This window comes from Hyaena hyaena, unplaced genomic scaffold (assembly GCF_003009895.1).
Source record: "Hyaena hyaena isolate Hyena2069 unplaced genomic scaffold, ASM300989v1 scaffold_504, whole genome shotgun sequence".
Lineage (NCBI taxonomy): Eukaryota > Metazoa > Chordata > Mammalia > Carnivora > Hyaenidae > Hyaena > Hyaena hyaena.
The window spans coordinates 1,349,120-1,369,319 of record NW_024081137.1 but is presented as its reverse complement, the minus strand read 5'-3'; the positions used below and the strand labels follow the sequence as shown (position 1 = coordinate 1,369,319).

The 20,200-nt window shown below is 41.1% G+C and overlaps 2 protein-coding genes across 2 annotated transcripts in view; both read right to left on the bottom strand.

The window, feature by feature from the left end:
* Positions 1-933, bottom strand: part of FNDC7 (fibronectin type III domain containing 7) — a 31,736-nt gene extending 30,803 nt beyond the window's left edge. Inside the window, exons 1-2 of the mRNA XM_039254973.1 lie at positions 871-933; positions 353-371 (exon numbers count right to left, since the gene is read on the bottom strand). Of these exons, the coding sequence (XP_039110904.1) occupies positions 353-371; positions 871-933 (82 nt within the window). The remainder of the gene's footprint in view (positions 1-352; positions 372-870) is intronic.
* Positions 934-11,174: 10,241 nt separating this feature from the next.
* Positions 11,175-19,949, bottom strand: PRPF38B (pre-mRNA processing factor 38B). The gene is made up of 6 exons (XM_039254968.1): positions 19,404-19,949; positions 16,505-16,573; positions 16,084-16,235; positions 15,942-16,002; positions 13,496-13,719; positions 11,175-13,216 (listed from the first exon to the last, which is right to left on the bottom strand). The coding sequence occupies exons 1-6, from the start codon at positions 19,683-19,685 to the stop codon at positions 12,355-12,357; spliced, it is 1,650 nt and encodes a 549-aa protein (XP_039110899.1). The 5' UTR covers positions 19,686-19,949; the 3' UTR covers positions 11,175-12,354.
* Positions 19,950-20,200: the final 251 nt, after the last annotated feature.

The window sequence follows — 20,200 nt, the reverse complement described above, 5'->3', positions numbered from 1 at the left end:
TCCTCTCTAGAGGAAATAAGAATTCAAATAAGAAAAATTATATAAATTGGACTTTTCACTATTGATGGCTAAAACTTTACTTCTTTGACTAGAATGATAATCATTATAATATTTTACTAATTTGAGAAAATCCATGGCTACATACATCTCCGTACTCAATAAGAAGATCTTATAAGGACTTGTAAGTTTGGCCCATGCATTTGTCTTACTAATTACATTCACAGTGGGAGCTCTCTGGAGATGTTGAATGTATTTCCAATATGGCTTTTCTATTTCAGGGTAACCCCAGAATTAACAGTGGAAATTAAAATCAAATATCGGGAGGGAAGACTTGCGTTTCAAAAAGTTTTACCTGTGTTTGCTGAAGCAACCTGAAAAGAAAGGGTACAGGAATTAGAACCGTAAAGAAAAATACCATTTGGGGAAATGTAAAACATAAATCAGAGCAGTAATAAATGTATCACAACAACATTTTAGTATGTAATGTGAGCAATATTTGAATCCATACAGAGCATTTTGCACAAATCATTTCCCAAACTCAAATCTGCCCCAGAGGAATCCTAAATAGAATTTAGAGGCTGGAAGCAGATCACATTACTATTTCATTTTTCTCCCTGAATCTGCCTATTGAACTAAGTCAGTAGCTGCTGACAGATTTTTCAGAAATCTTTGTTCTTAAGATATAACGATAATCTTGTTTTCTGTCTCTAGTAAATTGCATTAAATTTCAAATGTGCAAGCGTATACAATCTTGGTATGGTCCGAAACCATTTTGCTTTCTATCTCCCCACCCACTAATCTCTCAAAAGAGAGGAAAAAACCCTATTTTTTTCCTGAATAGTTGCAGGTAGGTTGGAATGGTGAACTCACCATTTTAAGACAGATAAAGCTGAATCCAATCAAAGGCAAACATTTCTTGGGTCCGCCAGCCATCCTGGTGGACATAGCATTCACATGGCACACAGCAGGGTGATCAGGGTCCTCTTTGATCCCCAGGAGGGCGGCACTGTTGGTGGCTGGGCTGTAGAACAGCAATGTTAGGAGCAGACTCTGAGAAACAGCTCCTCCCCTTTAGTGTGAGCCGATCTGTAACTGGGGGCACCTGGAGACTGGCAGGGACAGGTATTGCAGAGACTGAAAACAAAGAAGAGTTGAAGCAAACCACACCAAACGGGCCAAAAAGCTACCGTAATCTGGGTTTCAAGGTATATGTAGAATGCTCTCTTTTTCTTTAAAAGATTTTTTAAAAGATCTTTTTAAAGTAATTTCTACACCCAACGTGGGGCTCAAACTCACAACCCCACGATCAAGGGTTGCATGATCTTCCGACTGAGCCAGCCAGGCGTCCCTAAAAATTTTTTTCTAAATGAAATTTTACAAAGGTGTATAGAAAACTGTTATGTAATGGAATGGTCATCTTAAACTGAGGGATCCTGACCAGTTTTCTTTATTCTTTTTCACCTTTATTTGTTGTTCTTATTATGGTTACTGCAACGCAAAGTGACCAGTTCTGCTGTGGGGAGCAATCTGCAACAAAGCTTCAATATCCAAGGTGAAAGGTCAGGGGCCAGAGGAATTGGGGAGATTAAATGATACTTCTTTTGTACATTTCTTTGCAACCTCCTGTGAATTTATAATTACTTCAAAATGAAACGTTTAAAAAAGAAAAACAAAGGGCACCTGGGTGATTCAGTCTGTTAAGCATCCGGCTCTTGGTCTCCGGCTCAGGTCATGATCTAATGGTTTCATGAGTTTGAGCCCTTGCATTGGGCTCTGCGTTGACAGAGTGGAGCCTGCTTGGGGTTCTCTCTCTTTCTCCATCTCTCTGCCCCTCTCCTGCTCACGTGCTGTTTCCGTCTCTCTCAAAATAAATAAATAAACTTAAAAAAGAAAAACAAGCTTTTCCCAAGTGGATTAAGAAGGACTAAGATCAGAGGATACACAATGGAGGGAGGAGATTTCCTTTTCAGAAGGAAATTTACTTGACTGTACTCCTGATCTAAGAAGCAAGTTCAGAAAAAAGAAAAGAATAGTTACCGGGACCCTCTGAAAGAAAGGAACCATTAGAACTAGAAGCCAAGTGTTTCTCTAACTATGTGGCAATTCATATGTTTATAAAGCTACATTTTTATAAAGCTACAAAGTAGCTACAAAATGAGTTCTTGGTTATAATAGCTGACAGAGGTATTTAGCATATTTCTTTTTTTTTTATCAATAAGGTTATATCTCAATAAAGTTTTTTTTTTATTTTTTTATTTCTAGGAGAGAGAGAGAGAGACAGCATGAGCAGGGGAGGGTCAGAGAGAGAGGGAGATACAGACTCTGAAATAGGCTCCAGGCTCTGAGCTGGCAGTCAGCACAAAGCCCGGCACGGGTCTCGAACCCACGAACGGCGAGATCATGACCTAAGCGAAAGTCGGACGCTTAACCGACTGAGCCACCCAGGCGCCCCGCAATAAAGTTGTTTTTAATAAAATGGTCTAGGGGTGCCTGGGTGACTCTGTCGGTTAAGCGAGTGACTTCGGCTCAGGTCATGTTCTCACCACTCATGGGTTCTGAGTTCGAGCCCCACATTGGGCTTTGCACTAACAGTGGGGAGCCTGCTTCAAATTCTCTGTCTCCCCCTCTCTCTGCCCCTTCCCCGCATGCATTCTCTCTTTCCAAAATAAATACATTAAAAACAAACAAACAAACCGGGTGCCTGGCTGGCTCAGTCGGTTAGGCATCTGGCTTACGTCATGATCTAACGGTTCGTGGGTTCGAGCCTCGAGCCAGGCTCTGTGCTGACAGTTCAGAGCCTGGAGCCTGCTTCGGATTCTGTGTCTCCCTCTCTCTCTGTCCCTCTCCCACTCCTCCTCTGTCTCTCAAAAATAAATAAATGTTAAAACAAAATTTAAAAAAAAAGTCTAACTCTAAATCTCTGAGATCCTTCCCCTAAACCACTCTGCCTTCTACAGGCTGGCTACTTTGAATTCAAGGCATTTTTGTTTGTGCATTCAACAAGCATATATTGAGGACTTACTGTATACCAAAATCTATTCTGGACCCTGGGGATATAAACATAAACAAACCAAAGCCCTATACTCATGGAGCATATACTCTAGCAGGAAAAGGCCAAAATTAGCAGCTAAAGTAATAAATGTCTAGTATTTCAGGTGTTGCTATATGTTAGGAAGAAAATAAAGCAGAGCCATAAGAAAGAACATTGAGGGATAGAGTTTACTCACTGTGGACAGGGAAGACTTCTCTGGCAATGAGGAGCTTGAGCCGAGGCCTCAGGGAAGTGAGGATGAGGCCTTTGGAAACCTAGGAGAAGAGTAACCCAGGCAGAGGGCAAAGAAGGGCGACGGCCCTGAGGAGCAGGGGGCTGGGCACTCATCCCTCTGGCTGCAGGGAGTGTGGGTGATCACAGCTCGGGCTCAGTCTCTCAGAACTGCCCTTGGCTAAGGGCTGCCTTGCTCAAAGTCACATCATCTTCTGGAACAGCCACATCCAGTGAACTGGGAGATGAGGGCAGAGAAGTGCCCCTGGCCTGAATTCAGGGCAGGTCCGGAGGGGAGATGGGAATGGCGCATTCCCGCATCCGCCAGGGCTGGGTGAGGGTGAGGTTAGGAAGGCACTCACTACTCACTCTCAGCTTTGCTTGAGCCCAGGGTTCTGGAGGTTTATGGTCAGCATGAGTTTAAGAGCCGCCAGTCAGCATGCTTGTGAATTTTCTCCAGTCGTGTCCAGCCACTTGTGCTCAGTGACAGAGTAACTGAGCTGAAGGTTGTAATCAACTAGGACTGGGAAACACCCGGACAAGTGTGCTGGAGACAGACTGTAGCAAGGGAAAGCAGGGCGTTTGTGCGGAAGTGATGCATGCTATCAGACGGTGGTGGCTGAGGAAGTGAGGCTGAAGGGGCTGCGGAGGAGAGTGAAGAGCTGGCAGGGACGACGACGGTTAGGAGGACCCCGCGGAGTTGCAGATTTGTTGGCAAGGTCATTAGAGGAAAGCAAGCAGGAAATGGGGGCGTTGGTAATTGGGCTGTTTGAAAATGGAGGCTGTGGAGAAGTTCCAGTTACTGACAACGGCCGGTTCTTGGATGTAAACATCGGAATTGGCAGCTGAGGTCAGGTGGAGGGAAAAACCACTGGCAGTCAGGAGGTCAAGAAATGGAGAGTCCTGAATGTCAGGAAGATTGTTCAGTGGATACTGGAATCACTAAGAATCACGGCAGGAATAGTGAGGAAAGAGGTACTGATACACACGTTAGACCCTAAGAGTCAAAATTCTAGGGGAGTATCTCTCAAGGTGTGTGGATGACATGAGTGAGGGACAGTGGATGGTATAATCTGATGACATGAACCTTAGAGAATCTAGGAGGTTCCAAGAGGGAGAAACAGTGTCTGGAGGTACAATGGTTTTATGTTCCCAGCTGGGTTCTGGCTAATGTCAACTTCCTGGCTGTTGTCAAAATGGGTTATGAGCGTTACTGCTGGACAGCACTGGTAAACAATGCCAATAAAGCCATTGTTTTGTAACATAAATGTACTTTTTTTTAATGTGTTTTTATTTATTTCTGAGAGAGAGAGACAGCGTGAGCAGGGGAGGGTCAGAGAGAGAGGAAGACCACAGAATTGGAAACAGGCTCCAGGCTCTGAGCTAGCTGTTAGCACAGAGCCCGACGCGGGGTTTGAACCCACGAACCATGAGATCATGACCTGAGCCAAAGTCGGACGCTTAACCGACTGAGCCACCCAGGCGTCCCCATAAATGTACTTTAAAAAACTTCACATTTCTAAGTTTGCCAGCTGTGTCTGTAATTCTCCTTTCAGGGCCAGAATTCTGCAAAGCAGTAAATGCTGGAGCTTCGGTCCTGAGGAGTATGGAGCTGAGACATCTAGAGGGGAAGTGGCTACAAGAGAGAGTCTATCTAAACACTCTTAGTGTACTGACTGGGTAATGCTAGGAAAATTGAATTAACCAATGATCCAAAGACTTGGAGAGGAGCTGAAAATAAGAGATAAAGACCAATGTCTGGAGTGAAAGAGAAAATGTTAGCATGCTGCATATCAAAAGACATCAGCTTTCTAGCTCCCAAAACCTGTGTCCATGCCTCCGGACATCCAACCTCCTTCGTGAAGCTAATGTTACATATTTTAGGGTTTGTTACTTGGTATATAATTCCAGATATCAAAACTGTAATGTCAGGATCATGCTTTTCTGAGAGTGACAAAAAACATATAAAGAAAGTGGCTTAAACAGAAGTTTCATTAAAAAGATTTTTTTTTAATTTTAGAGAGAGCATGAGTGGGGCAGGGGTAGAGGGAGAAAAAAATCTTTTTTCCCCCTTTTTTTTTAGAGAGAGAGGGAAAGTGTGTAATGTGGGGCTCTTAGGATTTTAAGATCATGACGTGAGTGGAAACCAAGAGCCAGATGTTTAAAGTTTTTATTTACTTATTTATTATTTTTATTTAATGTTTATTTATTTATTTTGAGAGAGAGAGAGAGAGAGAATGCTCACAAGCAGGAGAGGAGCAGAGAGAGAGAGAGACTCCCAAGCGAGTCCCAGGCTGCTTGTGCAGGGCCCAATGTGGGGCTTGAACCCATGAACCTAGAGATGACTCGAGCCAAAATCAGAAGGATGCTTAACCAACTGAGCCACAAGGTGCCCTGACAGAGGTTTCTTTCTGATACAAAATAGTGGAGGCAGAGTGTCAAAAGGCTGGTGTGGCAATTCTATTTCATGGGAGTCTACAAAGGCCCAGGATCCTTTAGTCTGCCATTCTGAGAATGGAGCTCTCTTTTTCTTGGTCCAAAATAAAGTTCCAGTTATCATATCAAAATTCTAAGCAGCAGAATTCACTAAAGCGGGGTGGGGGAGGAATTCACTAAAGGGAACTTTATGCCAACAAGCTCTTCAGGAAGGTTCCTGCTGCCATTTACGTCCCATTGGGCAGAAGTTGGTTTTATGGCTATATTAAACTGAAAGGAAAAAAACTATACACAGTCAAAAACTTCCATCGCTATGGAAGAAAGGAAGAATGGATATGAGGCAGTTGGCAGTCTGTCCCACATGAATGTAGACATATAAGTCTAGGGCAGAATTTACAACATTTAACCATAGGATAAAAAGTGAGAGAGGTAAGGAGGAAAACAGGACAGGTGTGACTGCAGCTAATGTTGTCGTTCGGGGCAGAGAGGACAGCAAATTGAGGGAATTTTTTTTTTTTTTTTTTTTTACCTGATCTGTAGATGAAGAGGGGATGAGTATGGAGGTGGAGAAAGAGACATAAGAAACTAGTGAGGATCTGAAATAGCCATCATAGGGGAAATTAAAAACTTGTCTCATGATATAGAAGGAACATGGAGTAGGATTAATTGTCCGGGAAAACATTGGACACTGCAAAATTTATAGTGGCCCTAATTCTTACTTCATTTTCCATCGTGCCTACATATCTGCCTTCTGCCCTCGAGCAGACAATTTCTACCCGGGAAAGGCAATTGCACTTAGAGCTTCCTTGTTGACTTCTTTGCCAAGTCCAATCAAGAAGATGATATTTTCTTACTGGTGCCGAGCACAGATAAGAATTAAATGTCAAGGAAATGTCAGCCAGACATTCACTGATCAGGGATCTCTGATGATTATAATGAAAGAAACCAGAGCTAAGCTTGTAGGTTCCAAGGCAGAGAAACTCCGGCCATCTTAAGGAAAACAGAAATTGCAAGAATATCCAAAAAAACAAAAGCAAAAACAAAATCGAACTGGAGTCCACAGGAAGCAAGGCAGCTTTAGGGTATTTATTGTGCCGTCTCTTTCGTGTGTGCGTCTTCATATGACAAGTACACAGGTCTTATCCATTCTTCTAAGGACTGGACAATTCTTAGTTCTCGGTCAAAATTCTGTAAGGAGTCAGTCTGATTCACTTAGAAACTTCCCAGCAAACTTAATAGGCTGAGCCCCTTCTGCTAGACGACATGAGGGGTTATCAGCCAACCTAACGAATGAAGTGGGCACCCTTATGACTGGTATCTTATTCCATTGTATCAGTCAGGGTCCAGTCCAAAAAAGAGACACAGGAATTTGAACTGGGAAAGTGTGATATAGAGAACTAGTACCTAGTAACAGGGGATTAATTACTAAGGGTAAAGAGAACGTATGAATACAGCACTAGTAGGTATAGAAGCAGCCGATATGTCTGGGGCTGAGGCAAGTGACCCAAGTAAGGAACAAATTTGGAACAGTTTCCCTTGCAAGACTGAGAGTCTGACTTTGTTGGAGAGGGTGCGGCTGTGACCCACTGTTCGATGCTGAAGCCCAGGGCTGCAGAGGAGAGGGTGGCAACATAACCAGTTCAGAAGCCACCCACTGGGCTGCCACTGTTGCCTGCGTAAGACTTGCTGGGAAGCTGGTGGGGGGACCAGTGCACTCGCTGGGAAACGCCCTCCTGCGAGGCGCTGCTGGCCCCCACCCGCTGCAGAAGCGAGAGAAAACACACCACAACCACACCACAATGAGAAGCTTTCCTTCTTCAGCATCCTTCTGGTATCCTCTACTGACAAGTTTAATACTCTGCTAGCGGGCAAAAAGAAATGTCCGGAGCACTCAGCCCCAGTGTCACCAAGCAAGGAGGGATTCAGGAACCGAGAAGAAATAAACTGGTAAGTGGCACAACCGCAAATCCATGCAGTTCCTGCACAAGGCTCAGCATAACTCAACTTCCCAAAACGGAGGTCAGACATCAGAGCATTTCATTCAGGAAGGAATGTTCCCTGAACCTGTATCTGGACTGGCTGATTGAATCCAGCATTTAAGAAATTTTATCTAGGGGACGCCTGTGTGGCTCAGTCTGTTAAGTGTCTGACTTCAGCTCAGGTCATGATCTCTCGGCCTGTGGGTTTGAGAGTCGGGCTCTGTGCTGACAGCTCCGAGCCTGCAGCCTGCTTCAGATTCTGTCTCTCTTTCTCTCTGCCCCTCCCCCGCTCACCCTCTGTCTCTCAAAATAAAGACATATTTAAGAAATTTGATTTACTAAGGACACTAGTGACTTCAGAATTTTTTAAAAAATATAATTTATTGTCAAGTTGGCTAACATACAGCATACACAGTGTGCTCTTGGTTTCAGGGGTAGTTTCCCGTGATTCTTCGCTTACACACATCACCCAGTGCTCATCCCAAGTGCCCTCCTCAATGCCCTTCTCGCATTTTCCCCTCCCCTCGCTTCAACCCTGTTTATTCTCTGTATTTAAGAGTTTCTTAGTTTGTTGCCTCCCTTTCTGAAACTATTTTTCCCCTTCCTGTTAAGTTTCTCAAGTTCCACATTTATAGGTGAAACCATTTACCTGTGACTTCAGAATTTCTAAATAGAAGTAAAGTGGGCAAGAGGACTTCTCTTGCATTTGCTCAGCAAGCACGTTTTCTCAGATTGTATATTTGCTGGGGATGTTAGGAGGCCAGAGCTGGTGGAATTTGTGGGGGAGCCACTAAATCCAGGGTCCCAAAAGAAATAATTCAGCTTCAGAATGGCTAGAACAAGTACTGACCAAAGAAAGCTAGCTTTAGACTAATGGGAGTTTTGGTATTTGCACATCAGGGAAGCTTAAGTGAAGATTTCCCCATGAGGGCTTTTCTTTTCCTGGTGCTTGTGATAAAAGAACCTCATGGCTTGTGTATTTTGTGAAATGCTTTAAGGTCAACTGTTCAATCTGAACAAATATAACTCATTTTTGCAACAGGTTGAAAAAACAACTTCCCCTAACCCGAATACATTCTCCCTGTGCAACAGAAATTTGACTATTAATGCTGGCTCGGAGAGTAACATTTTGTTTTTTTATGCATGTTGTCAGCTTCCAACAGTAACAAATGCCAGTGATCCTAAAATGAAAAATGCCACTTCAATAGTATTCACAAAGTGCTGTTAAGATCTCACAGGATGCAGTGAAGGAATTTCATAGACTGAGACTATCAGGAAAAGTGTTTCCTTCTCTATAAAAATATGCTCTCCCTATAACTGGATTAGTTACTCAAGGCTGACTTCATCATTTCCATGATGGAATCAGATTGGGACCAGAACCAATTTAAAGTCCATCAACTGGCCAACAGAATCAGTGAGTCCTGGCCAACGAGTCAGTTGTGTAATCAAGGCTGCACATTGGAATCAGTTGAAAAATTATAAACTGCTGTCTGGGCTCATCCCTGCCCAAATCAAAAACTACTTATTAATTAATTATATGTCCTTATTATAGGACAACTCTTTGGGGAAGTACCATTAGCATTTTTTCCCATTTTACCTTTTAATAAAACCACCCCCAAAGCTATTGCCTTTGGTAAGACTCTCAGGAATTTAAACTTGCTATTCCTTCCCAACTACTGTTCACCTAACCGGTGTTTTTAAAAAGTAAGTAAACAGCAGAAAAGCCCTACGGCAATTTAGTTCTTGTGAAATTACAAGCAAGTTTTAAGAGTACTTTTATTTTTGTAGACATGATTTGTAGCTTTCATTATATGCCTGAAAAGGAGCCCTTAACTTAAAGGTTAAGAACCACTGCCTTAGAGGGCGCAGAACCTAGGTGGCTCAGTTGGTTAAGTGTCTAACTCTTGGTTTTGTTTTGTGATGTGGGTGCAGAATCTGCTTGGGATTCTCTCTGCCCCACCCCAACGCATGCGACTTCTGTCTCCCAATAAACCAAAAAATCAAAAACCCACAGTGCCTCAGAGGAGCTAAGGCACTAACCCCACCAAACATAAATTGGTCATCAAAAAGAAACTTTTATATTAAAATCTCAAGATTGATAATACACCAGCCCATGTATTTAATTGCAAATGGAACATTAGAAAACAGGTGAAAGATATTAATACACGAAAAGGTAAAATCATTTCAGTAAGCGGAGAACACTGGATGGAGGCTATTTATAATTCCATCAAAAACTTTGCAAGTTTGCTCATGTTGCCAAAAAGAATTCTGAAGGGCACCTGGGTGGTTCAGTCCGTTAAGCATCCAACTTTGGCTCAGGTCATGATCTCACAACTTGTGGGTTCAAGCCCCACATCCGGCTCTGTGCTGACAACTCAGAGCCTGGAGCCTGCTTTGGATTCTGTGACTCCCTCTCTCTGCCCCTCCCCTGCTCACACGTGCTCTCTAAAATATAAACAAATATTAAAAAAATAAATATTGAGAGGTCTTTTTCACAGCCACTTGTTTTCCCAGTGTTTCAGGAAGCCACTCTCCAAATCAAATCATTGTATTTGACAAGTTAGTATTAACACGTTCTACTACTTATCAAAGTGTTCAAGAGCAAACCTAACATTAAAAATCATATGAAATAAAATACAGCTTGATAGTACTTTCATCGCTATCTGAAATAAATCCTTTCCACATTTTACCTAAAATACAAGGTTAAACTAATATTTTAGGTGGAACTATATTCAGGAATAGCACCATAACTTAGGTATGCTAAAAATACTCTCAATGTAAATCTCCTTTCATTACATGGAAATACTTTTCTAATTTCTACAGGTCACGTCAATTTACTTGAAGCTCAATTTAAAAGGCATGACTGAATCTTCTCTTATTTAAAAAAAAAAAACATAGCATTTTTCAGAAAGGAATTCCTTCATTTAATGAGATTTTTCTGGAGTTAGGTAGGTACAGAAAATGTACTTGTTTGCCCCATTAACACTTTTGCAAGGTGGCTTCTGAGAGCCCATCAAGCTGGCCAATATAAACAGTGGGATAAAACATGTTAATACAGTACACACTCACTTTTAGTCTTGGCACTGACTGAACAAATCACCTTGCACCTCAATTTCTTGTTCTAAGAAAAACTGGAGAGTTAATCTTATAAAAATTAGTTGAGTCCAAGTTTTAAAGGATTCTAATAAGTGATCCAAGTGCAAAGTATCTCGATAAGCACCTCTGATGTGAAAACTAGGTAATCCTCCTATCCAAAGAACCTAGCGACACAGAGAACATCCAGTGACAAAGGGAACCGCTGTTATTTAGAACCTAGTAAGGGTTACTGACGATCACTTATGTCCAGTTCTAGTCTACACGTTTAAAATTCACTGGTCATTTGGGGCACTGAGATATCCAGCTCTCTACAGAGTGGGACTCTAACACTGTTATCAATTTCCGCAACAAAAATACGTTAAAAAATGTTGACAAGTGGGGGAAAGCCAACACCCAGAATAAAGGATTTAATCCAGTATTTATTCCACTCATGATCGTTCTCTGTAATCAGAATACAAGTCATAAGAACAATCTATCAAATAATCTGCTGATAATCTTAAATAATGCAGCACGGCATTACTTTTAATACCTCTCTGTTCTAGACTAAGTTTAAAAACTCAAACAGCAATCTTCATTATCGATAAAAAAAGTTTTGAATTTTAAAAAAAGGACACTATATCAAGCGATTTCATAATTTAAGTATTTCCCATTTATAAAAATGCTTTGGAAGCTTCGGCTTGAATCTAGTTCTCTACTCATCTGCCCCACCCTCTCCCAATTTCACGTTAGTACAGGGTTGCTGCAAGAATGCTAGGCTTTAGACATTTTTTCCTTTAATATAGTACTTTAAAATCTGATAAATTCAAGAAAAAAAGATTACATGTCATGTATTTTTTCAAATAAAAAAGGAAAGCTAAGTGAATAAACTTTAGGCATACTAACAGTGTCCCTTTGAGGTAGAATGCTAAAAGGACTTTTGATCAAATCACAGCCTAATTGAAACCTCTGCATCAGAAACGAACTTGTCATGAATCTCGCTAAAGTTAACTGTGGAGAATATCAAGTGTAACATATTAACAAGAGCCTTCCAAGATAATATACAGTGGACAAGAATGTTAATCCTACAACTGCTGCCTTCATGTACACTGAAAGCACAAAATTCTCCTATAATAGACATCCAAGATCCATTCTCAAAGTCTTTAGCATTCTATTATGAAAAGCACAGCCATGCTAACTTCAGTACACAAACCATAATCCCACACCTACAAAACAAAAATAGAATTAGTGGCAGTTTATTGCCTTATACAAATTTAACCAACATGGCAACCATGCCAAAGGAATTAAAACATTTTCAGGACATATGTACAGACTGTACATCTCAAAAACAATTAAACAATAAAAATGCAAGAACAATCTGTGCATCATGTATCAAACTCAACAACTGGGTGAAAACATCAATGCAATAAATGGGATTACAAAGGCACTTCCCTACACAAAAGAGGAAATGAAAATGCAGCCTACAGGGAGCTTGAAGAGTGCGTAACTACTGCACAATCTCAACTTGGGAGGAAGAAAAAGAAAGCAGGTTTAATCAAACATTTATAGGATTCAATGTGATCCACTTTTACAAAAAAAAAAATTTCACACAGTCTCGTCTTTGTTTTTATGTTGTTTTTCTTGGCTCTCCGGTTCTATACTTTGGCTCCTTCGACGATCGTATTTGTCAGACTGGTCCTTACTATCACTGTGATCTCGTCTGTGGGAACGTTCTTTGCTTCTGCTACGCTTTCTAGATTTCTCTTTGCTGGGGCTATGTTCCCGTTTTCTTGACTTTTCAACACTGTCAGTTCTTCCTTGACTGCCACTTCTACTTCGTTTATTTGATTTTTCTTTACTTTCATTTTTATGTTTACTGGATTTCTCTTTGCTCCTGCTTCTGCTTCGTTTCCCTGCATTTCTACTTCTACTCCTACTTCGGTGCTTCCTTTCTCTGCTTCTACTCCTACTGTGTTTTTTCTCCTTTTTGGAATCCTTTTTGTCATCTCTATGCCGCCTATCATCTTTATCTTCTTTGTGTTTCTTCTCTTCTAGCTCACCTCTACTTCTCCTTTCCTTGGACCGTTCTCTTGATCGCTCTCTCTCCTTTTCTCGGTCATTGCCTCTTTCCTTATCATAGTCACGATCTCGTCTTCTCCCTCTCTCATTTTCTTTCTCTCTTTCCCGATCCCTGTCCCTTCGGTCCCCTTTCCTATCCCGACTTCGACTACGACTTCTATGCCTTTCCCTACTCCTGCTACTCCGCCTGCGTTCTAACCCCCGATCGATACTTCGGGATCTTCGCCTTTCTTTCTCCCTTTCTTTGGCTTCACGCTCTAGCCGCTGGCGTTCTTTCTCTCTTTCTAATTCTCGGTCAAAACTAGAAGACCCATGGCCCTCTCGATGATGGCTTCTACTTCTTGATCTTCTTGGGGACCTCCGTGGACTCAGTGATCTCCTTGGAGACCTAATATTTAAGAAAGGAAGGAAAAAAAGTTTTCAATGAATAAAGCATATCCTAAAAATTTACCTTTCACCAGTGTTTATCTATTTAGATCCCCAGACTTATATAAACATGATAGGAACAATTAAAGGCCTTGAAAGGCAGAAAACAACCTTTTGGGGTTAAAAGTGACGAACCTATAAAAAAGAACAGCATAAAAGGAATTTCCTATGAATTTGCCACTGATTTCCAAAGATCTTTGTATAAAGCCTATTTTTAAAGTAATTCTAAGAGTTACATTACCTCGAACGCCTGCGTTCAACATGTCTATCTATTTCCTCAGCACCTTCCTTTCCATCTTTTTTGATTTTTCTAGGCCGAGTTTTAATCTGTTGATCAATATTCTTCTGCACTGGAACCGGAATTCTTGGAAACAGGGTAGAAAACCACTCCAGCTTTGTGAGAAAAGAGCGCAGCATTTCTCCAATGGTCATTACACAGCCTCCACCAGCCTTCACATCTAGGTCCTACAAAAACACAAAGGATACCCTAGCCGTCAAAAAAAAATAATTTCACTATGTATGTGAACACTATAAAAATATTACCATCTTTGGAATCTCAAATACAAAAAAATTCTAACAGAAAAAATTTTAAGTTGTGTACCCTACTAATCTGACAATGACTGATACAGAGAAATATTTGGGCTTAGTGTGTGCATGCAGGTGAGAACAAATCCTGCAGCCTCGTGGGCATAAAGAGCACTGAGCTCACTCGGTTAAAAGGAATATTAAACAGCCCCTTAGATTACTCAACTCTGTGGAACAATAAACTTAAAATTAATATTCCACATACCTACTAAGTACGTATTTCTTTCTGTGGACATGTCTGCACACATCATTCCTAGCACTGTAGCCTAACTATGTATGAACTACTTTAGACAATCATGTCTAAAGATTATCTTTTAACAGCTGTAATATAAAATGAAGCCCTAATAAAACTGGAAGCAATAGCAAACCAACTGCCATGAAGCAGTGAGGTTTCTAATTTAAAGTTATGTAGAAAATAAATAAATGAACAAATAATTGGAAACGCATAATCCATGATGACCATTGTCTCTGAAAAGGGTCATTACCGCATGAAGGCCTTCTTGCTATGCCCTCTCACAGCTCAGGACATGTTAGTCAGCTATTGTCAGTCCCAAACCTATAGTGCAAGCACACAAGGAAAGTGAGATTTGTTATCTAAACAGGAAAACAAGAGCTAAAGGTAAAACTGCTTGCACTCACACACATTTAAGTGTTCAGATATACAGTATTTCCAAATATAATCGCTGCAGATATCTAAGGAAGAAAACAATAAGTTAGCTTAAATAGAGATCCTGAAGTTTGTAAATACAATAAAAAACAGATTAAATAGAAGCATTCAGAAATAAACCTGATACAATACCAATCACAAAGAGGGACACACTTTTTAAATATAAAAGGGAGAAGTGCTTTGGCCTGAAAAATTTTATCTAAAAAGAAAAACAATTTTATTTAAAGACTGTGATTTTGTCACCTAATACATTTTTTGCTTCTTCAAAAATAGTAACAATTCAGTAAACAGCCTCTGCCAAAAAATGCAGAGAAAAATTCTCCACATCTACACAGACAAAAAAAATCTCAAAAGTGAGATTTTTTTTTAGGTGTGCACAAAATAATAAAAACATACTAGAAAGATCTCTATTTGAATGACCCTTTAATTCAATAAATTCTTTGAATAAATGTTTTAAATGGGACTACTGAAGCTTAGCACTCAAAGTTTACTTTATGGACCTTAAAATACAAAGTGGTGGGAGCTTATGTATGGACAATACAGGTATGTATTAAGTACCTTATGAGACCTTGGACTTCGCAATGTAAGCGTATTAATATATATACATGATTTAAATCCGACATAATTATGGTTCCCACATAACTTTTACTTTCTGAATATATGTAACAAGTTTAACTTTGTTAAGCTTGAATGGCAAACTAGATTTATAATTAAAAACCAAAAAGGGGTGCCTGGGTGGCTCAGTCAGAAGAGCATGTGATTCTTGATCTCAGGCTCATGAGCTGAAGCCCCACGCTGGGTGTAGAGCTTACTTTAAAAAATTTTTTTAAATTATAAAAACCTAAAGTACACATTTTAAGGAAGGGTTTCTTCCAGCTTTATAAATATGTATAGTATATTAGGAGTCAGAAAGCTGTAATTTAAATATTTTGATCATCTTGAATAAATCATCTAAATTCTCATCCTATTTAAATCCCACTCAGCTCTTCAACTCTGCACCTCTATTCAAGTGGGAGTATTAATATGTGCAAGAAGTTAGAGCACAAAGAAGTGAAAAGTTCCAGAATACAGTGCTATAATTAGTATTGTATTCACATGTCTTAACACCTCAATCTTGAGCATGGCCCACTTAAAGAGTTACTACCAACTGCACAAGTCAAATCAATGCAATATACAAAACGTAATTACAAAGAAAAAATTTTCAATTGTTACCAAAACACATTTAAACAGTTAAGAAATAAGAAAATAAATTTAAGAAACTTAACCTAAGATATAGAAAGTCCACTAAGTCTTAGTAAAAGGACATCAGTTCCAAAAGCATGAGTGAAATGAATTTAACTACAAAAAATTCTGACATTAAGCCTCCAACAAATAAAAGATATTAAAAACATGAGAATAATCAGAAAAAAACTAATTATTACCCTTGCTGACATACCTCTTCATCATCAAGGAAGGATTCAAACCAGTCCCACAGATCTGTAGGGGGCTGTGTGTACCTAGAATTACAAAAGATTGATTAGGCTTACGTGAATTAAAATGACAATATTTAATGGAAATGTAGATAAATGCATGCTCACCTTATATACATAAATCCAAGAGCTCTAATATATGGAGAGTCTGTGTGTGTTATGAGACCCATCACTTGCTTGCGAGTTAACTTCAGGGTAAATAATTTGTATAACAGACAGAAAGCCGTAGAAACTATTCCTCCTGTTCCAACACCTCGAACCTTTAGGAGAAACAGTTAAGATAAAGTAGTACATTAACAGAGATATTTGACACCAATTGATTAATCCCATTAGGTATCAATAACAAGATATTATCCAGAACTGAGAATGGAGCATTAATGAATAGCCACTTTTCTAACCCCATTCACCAGACAGTTGAATTCAGATCAAAACAAAAAACCACAACTTCTAATCTTTGCCAACTGCCACTTGGGTATAAACTTAGTTATCAGACACAGAAAAACTGAAAAATGCACGTACTTCTACTTACCCCTCCGCACATCCCCGTTTGGCCCGCTGTTTTCCTGCTTCCTTTCTCCCACGGCTCAACATGCGTGACCTGAAATAGAAAAGAGGAACACAACAAACATTCATACTTCGAATTTTTTTTAAACCATGATTAAAGTAAACCCAAGTCCATAATAGAGCAGCTTCTTCCAAAAGTTTGGAAGTAGGGTATTTTGACATGATGCATGTATTCTGCTTACATACATTATGTAAACCATCTCTGAAAAACTGCTTAGTTTTTTAAAGAGCACCAACAAAACTGCCAGGGTTTAACAAAACCTCAACAGTTTTATGAGCCGAGATTCCATTAAAATAGCTTTGTAGAGAGCTGATACGCATGGAGCCAAGAGACTTCTAGTAGTCTCACATACTTGTAAAAACTATTTGATAATGGATCAACTTTATATCTTACTATGTTGCCTAAAAAAATAAAAACTCTCCTTTTAAACTGGATTTAAGGCTCCAACTTAAATAAAAAGGTTCTAAATAAATAAATGAACAGGATCAATGAAGTTTCAGAACTCATTTCAGAAAAAATTCAACACCCTTAATTTTACGGTGGTTTAAAATTCTACATTATAAAACAAATCACTTGGAAGTGCATATGTTAACACAGTAACAAGTTACTTCTAATGCAAAATTATGGAACTTTATTTGTACACTTTTTTTTTAAACCATGACAGGCATGTTCATTCCTAATTAGAGATGAAATTACAAGGGCCACACCTACACAGATCATTCTTGTTAGCATTTCCAGAAATGAACCAATTCAATTCTCCCAATTACATAAACTGCCAAAAAAAAACTGAGTGACTAGTCATTCCTTATATTAAGTGTAATCGATACAGTATCATCTTTGTTGAGGTGACTACCCTATAAAAACCACATACTTTACCTAAGAGTAGCAAAGAACAAATATTAACTCAATAACATATGACTCAAGGTCTTTCAGAAAGAGAAGATCCATATTTAACTTAAAATAAAAACAAAATTAAACCCTGTTCTTTCACTATGCAATTCCAGAACTGTATTTTTACCCATCCATGATTACATTTTATAATCTTTTCAGTGGCTTCAGACAGAAAAGCATGCATTTAGAGCACTATTTTGCTCAGCACTGCTTTACTGCTTCATTTCCTTCCTGCAGTTTGCTGTGTGAAAGATGTTTCGATTCCTTAAAGGCTAGCCAAAGGGGTGGATGCAACACAAAATCCGACTTAAAACTAGAAGCACACATATTTCAATAATTATTTGATCTGGGCATCTTAATAACAAAACCTGGGTCTTTAGTTTTATAACTAAATTTAACTGATTTCTAGTACAATCTTAAGTTTTCAAAACACAGTATTTGAAATTTGAAAACAAGCTTTTTCTCTATCACATTAACACTGGCCTGTATTATGAAACAGAACCTGCCACAAAAAGAGCAGGAACCCAGTTTTCAATTGTTTGAAGTTTACTACACAAAACTAAGAAACAGTCGCCATACTGTATTCATGCTGAAAAAGGCCTTACCTTTTTAAAAGCTAAAAAAAAAAAACCCAAACCCTAGTTTATAGAACTACAATTACTTACAATACTCTTGTAAAAGGATAGCAAAATTTCAGTGTACTTTACATACCCAAAGTTGAACTGTATTCTCAAAATGCGATTTTCTATAAAAAAACAACTATTTCAACATCGTTCAATAACCTGATCACTTAAGGGGGAGGGGGGAGATTGTGGATAAAATATAACCTAAAAGCAAATAAAGAGAATTTCCTTTTCCTAACACCTCTACAGATATGTTCAGATCACAAAAAAATACTTTATGTGGTCTGTCAAGTATTTTAAGAGTCAAATAGACAAAATAGATGGTATTTTATTAGATGCTCTAGCTAAAATATTTAAAGATCATTAATTCTATTAATATTCCTTAAAATATTAACTAACCTTAAGAGGCCTGGAAGATACTTTTAAACTATATAATTTGCAGGGAAGCGGTGGAAACCTATCTAGTTGGTGAAGAGAAGCCCAAAACCAGTGGCCAAAAAAAATACCTAAATAGCCGTTCATTTAACCAGGGAAATGCATTTATGGCGATTGAGCATGATTAATAGTGCATACCTCTACCTGCGACCCTGGGCTGCTCCGAGCCTCGCTGCAAGACTGAGTCAATCCTGCTAACGAAACAAGAACTGAGACAAGAGTGCAGTGAGGAGGCGCCAGGTGAGCTCCCCAGCACAGCCAAGCCAGCACCGACCCTGCCGCAGAAGCCCAGGGCCCAGATAATTCTAAATAAGCCCAATGCACAAGTTACTGAGACCACTTACTCCTGACTTCCTGCTGGGAAAATTTCCAGGCCTTCTTCTGTACAGCTCTTGCACTGGCTCCTCTCCACCCTCAACCCTCCCACCCCCAACCCGCAACACGCACTGACCATTTCCCTGTCTGGATCGGATAGAGAATACCAACAACACGAGGCCAACGCTGTAGTCAATACACACGCCCAGGCCCAGGGTGAGCGGGAGAAGCACCAACAAGTTGGCGCTGAGTAGATCCACGTCAAAAGGAATAAATTTAAAGCTGTAAACTGGAGAGGATTGTTGCTGTTTCCTACCCTTCCCCACCCCTCCCACCCAACTCCCCCCAGGGGTGGGCAGGAGGTTGGGGGAGGAGAGTTCAAGAGTGGCGGGCTCTCCCAGCCCTAAAAGTCTGAAAAGGAAACGAGGGCGGCCCCCATTCGACCCCTCCCAGGCAGACTACTGGCCACCGCTCCCCCTCCCCAACCTTCCCGCACCTACAAAAGCTCAGACCTCAAGGGCTGCCTCCGCCCGTTTCCATACCCTCCTCTGAGCTTAACCCGCCCGCCCCCTGGCCCCCCAGGCCTAGACTCTTCATACCTTAAAGTAGATCTCGTCCACCACCTCGTGGTAGGTCTTGAGCTCGTAGAGCTGCACTTTGAAATAAGGCGACGACAGGATATTGGTCAAGATCATGGGGTTGAGGTTCATAGTCTTCTCGTTGCCCCACAGCGGCAGCACATTCCCCTGCTTGCCCGAGACCGCCGGCTTGGTGGCGCCGCCGCCGCCGCCGCCGCACTGCTGCTGCTGCTGGGCCGCGGCCGCGGCCGCCTGGTGCTGCGGCTGAGAGTTGCCTGTCAGCGCGGGGCTGTTGTTAGCCATGTTGCGGCGGAAGGAAGGAGGGAGGGAGAAGGGAGGGGGAGGGGGCCAAGCTCGATCTCGCTCTTCGGGACAACGGTCCGGGACCCTACTCCATGGAACGCCGTCGGGAGAGGGGACCGCCTCGCTGTCCCCCGGCTGGGTGAGGGAGGGCAACGAGGATGCCGACAAACGGACGCTGGATCGAGAGCGAACGCCGAAACGCGGGCTGCGAGAACTCCCGGGCAGAAGGCGAGCCGGCGGCCACGGAGCGCGATCTCTTCCGCCAACTGCCCCTGGGAACAAGATGGCGGGCCCGGCGGATGTGACGCCTCACGCCCCAGAGTTCCAAGATGAGCCGGGAGCCAATCAGAGACGCCCAGCCGGGCTGGAAATTCCTCTTCCTAGTTCCGCACGTTCTGTGCACGCTGAGGTCCCCGCGGTCGTCTCCGGTCCCCGACTCGGGAGATGTCCCCTGGGACTCTAGGGGCCAAGGGAAGAGGTTGTAGGCCCAATTCCTATCCTTTAGGATCTGGACT

Excerpts from the sequence above, each read along its gene's own strand:
- PRPF38B (XM_039254968.1), bottom strand. The coding sequence starts at position 19,685 with ATGGCTAACAACAGCCCCGCGCTGACAGGCAACTCTCAGCCGCAGCAC. Across the intron at positions 16,574-19,403 it reads TGGACGAGATCTACTTTAAG|GTCACGCATGTTGAGCCGTG; the intron begins GTATGAAGAGTC and ends TTTCTATTTCAG. Across the intron at positions 16,003-16,083 it reads CTTGGATTTATGTATATAAG|GTACACACAGCCCCCTACAG; the intron begins GTGAGCATGCAT and ends TTGTAATTCTAG.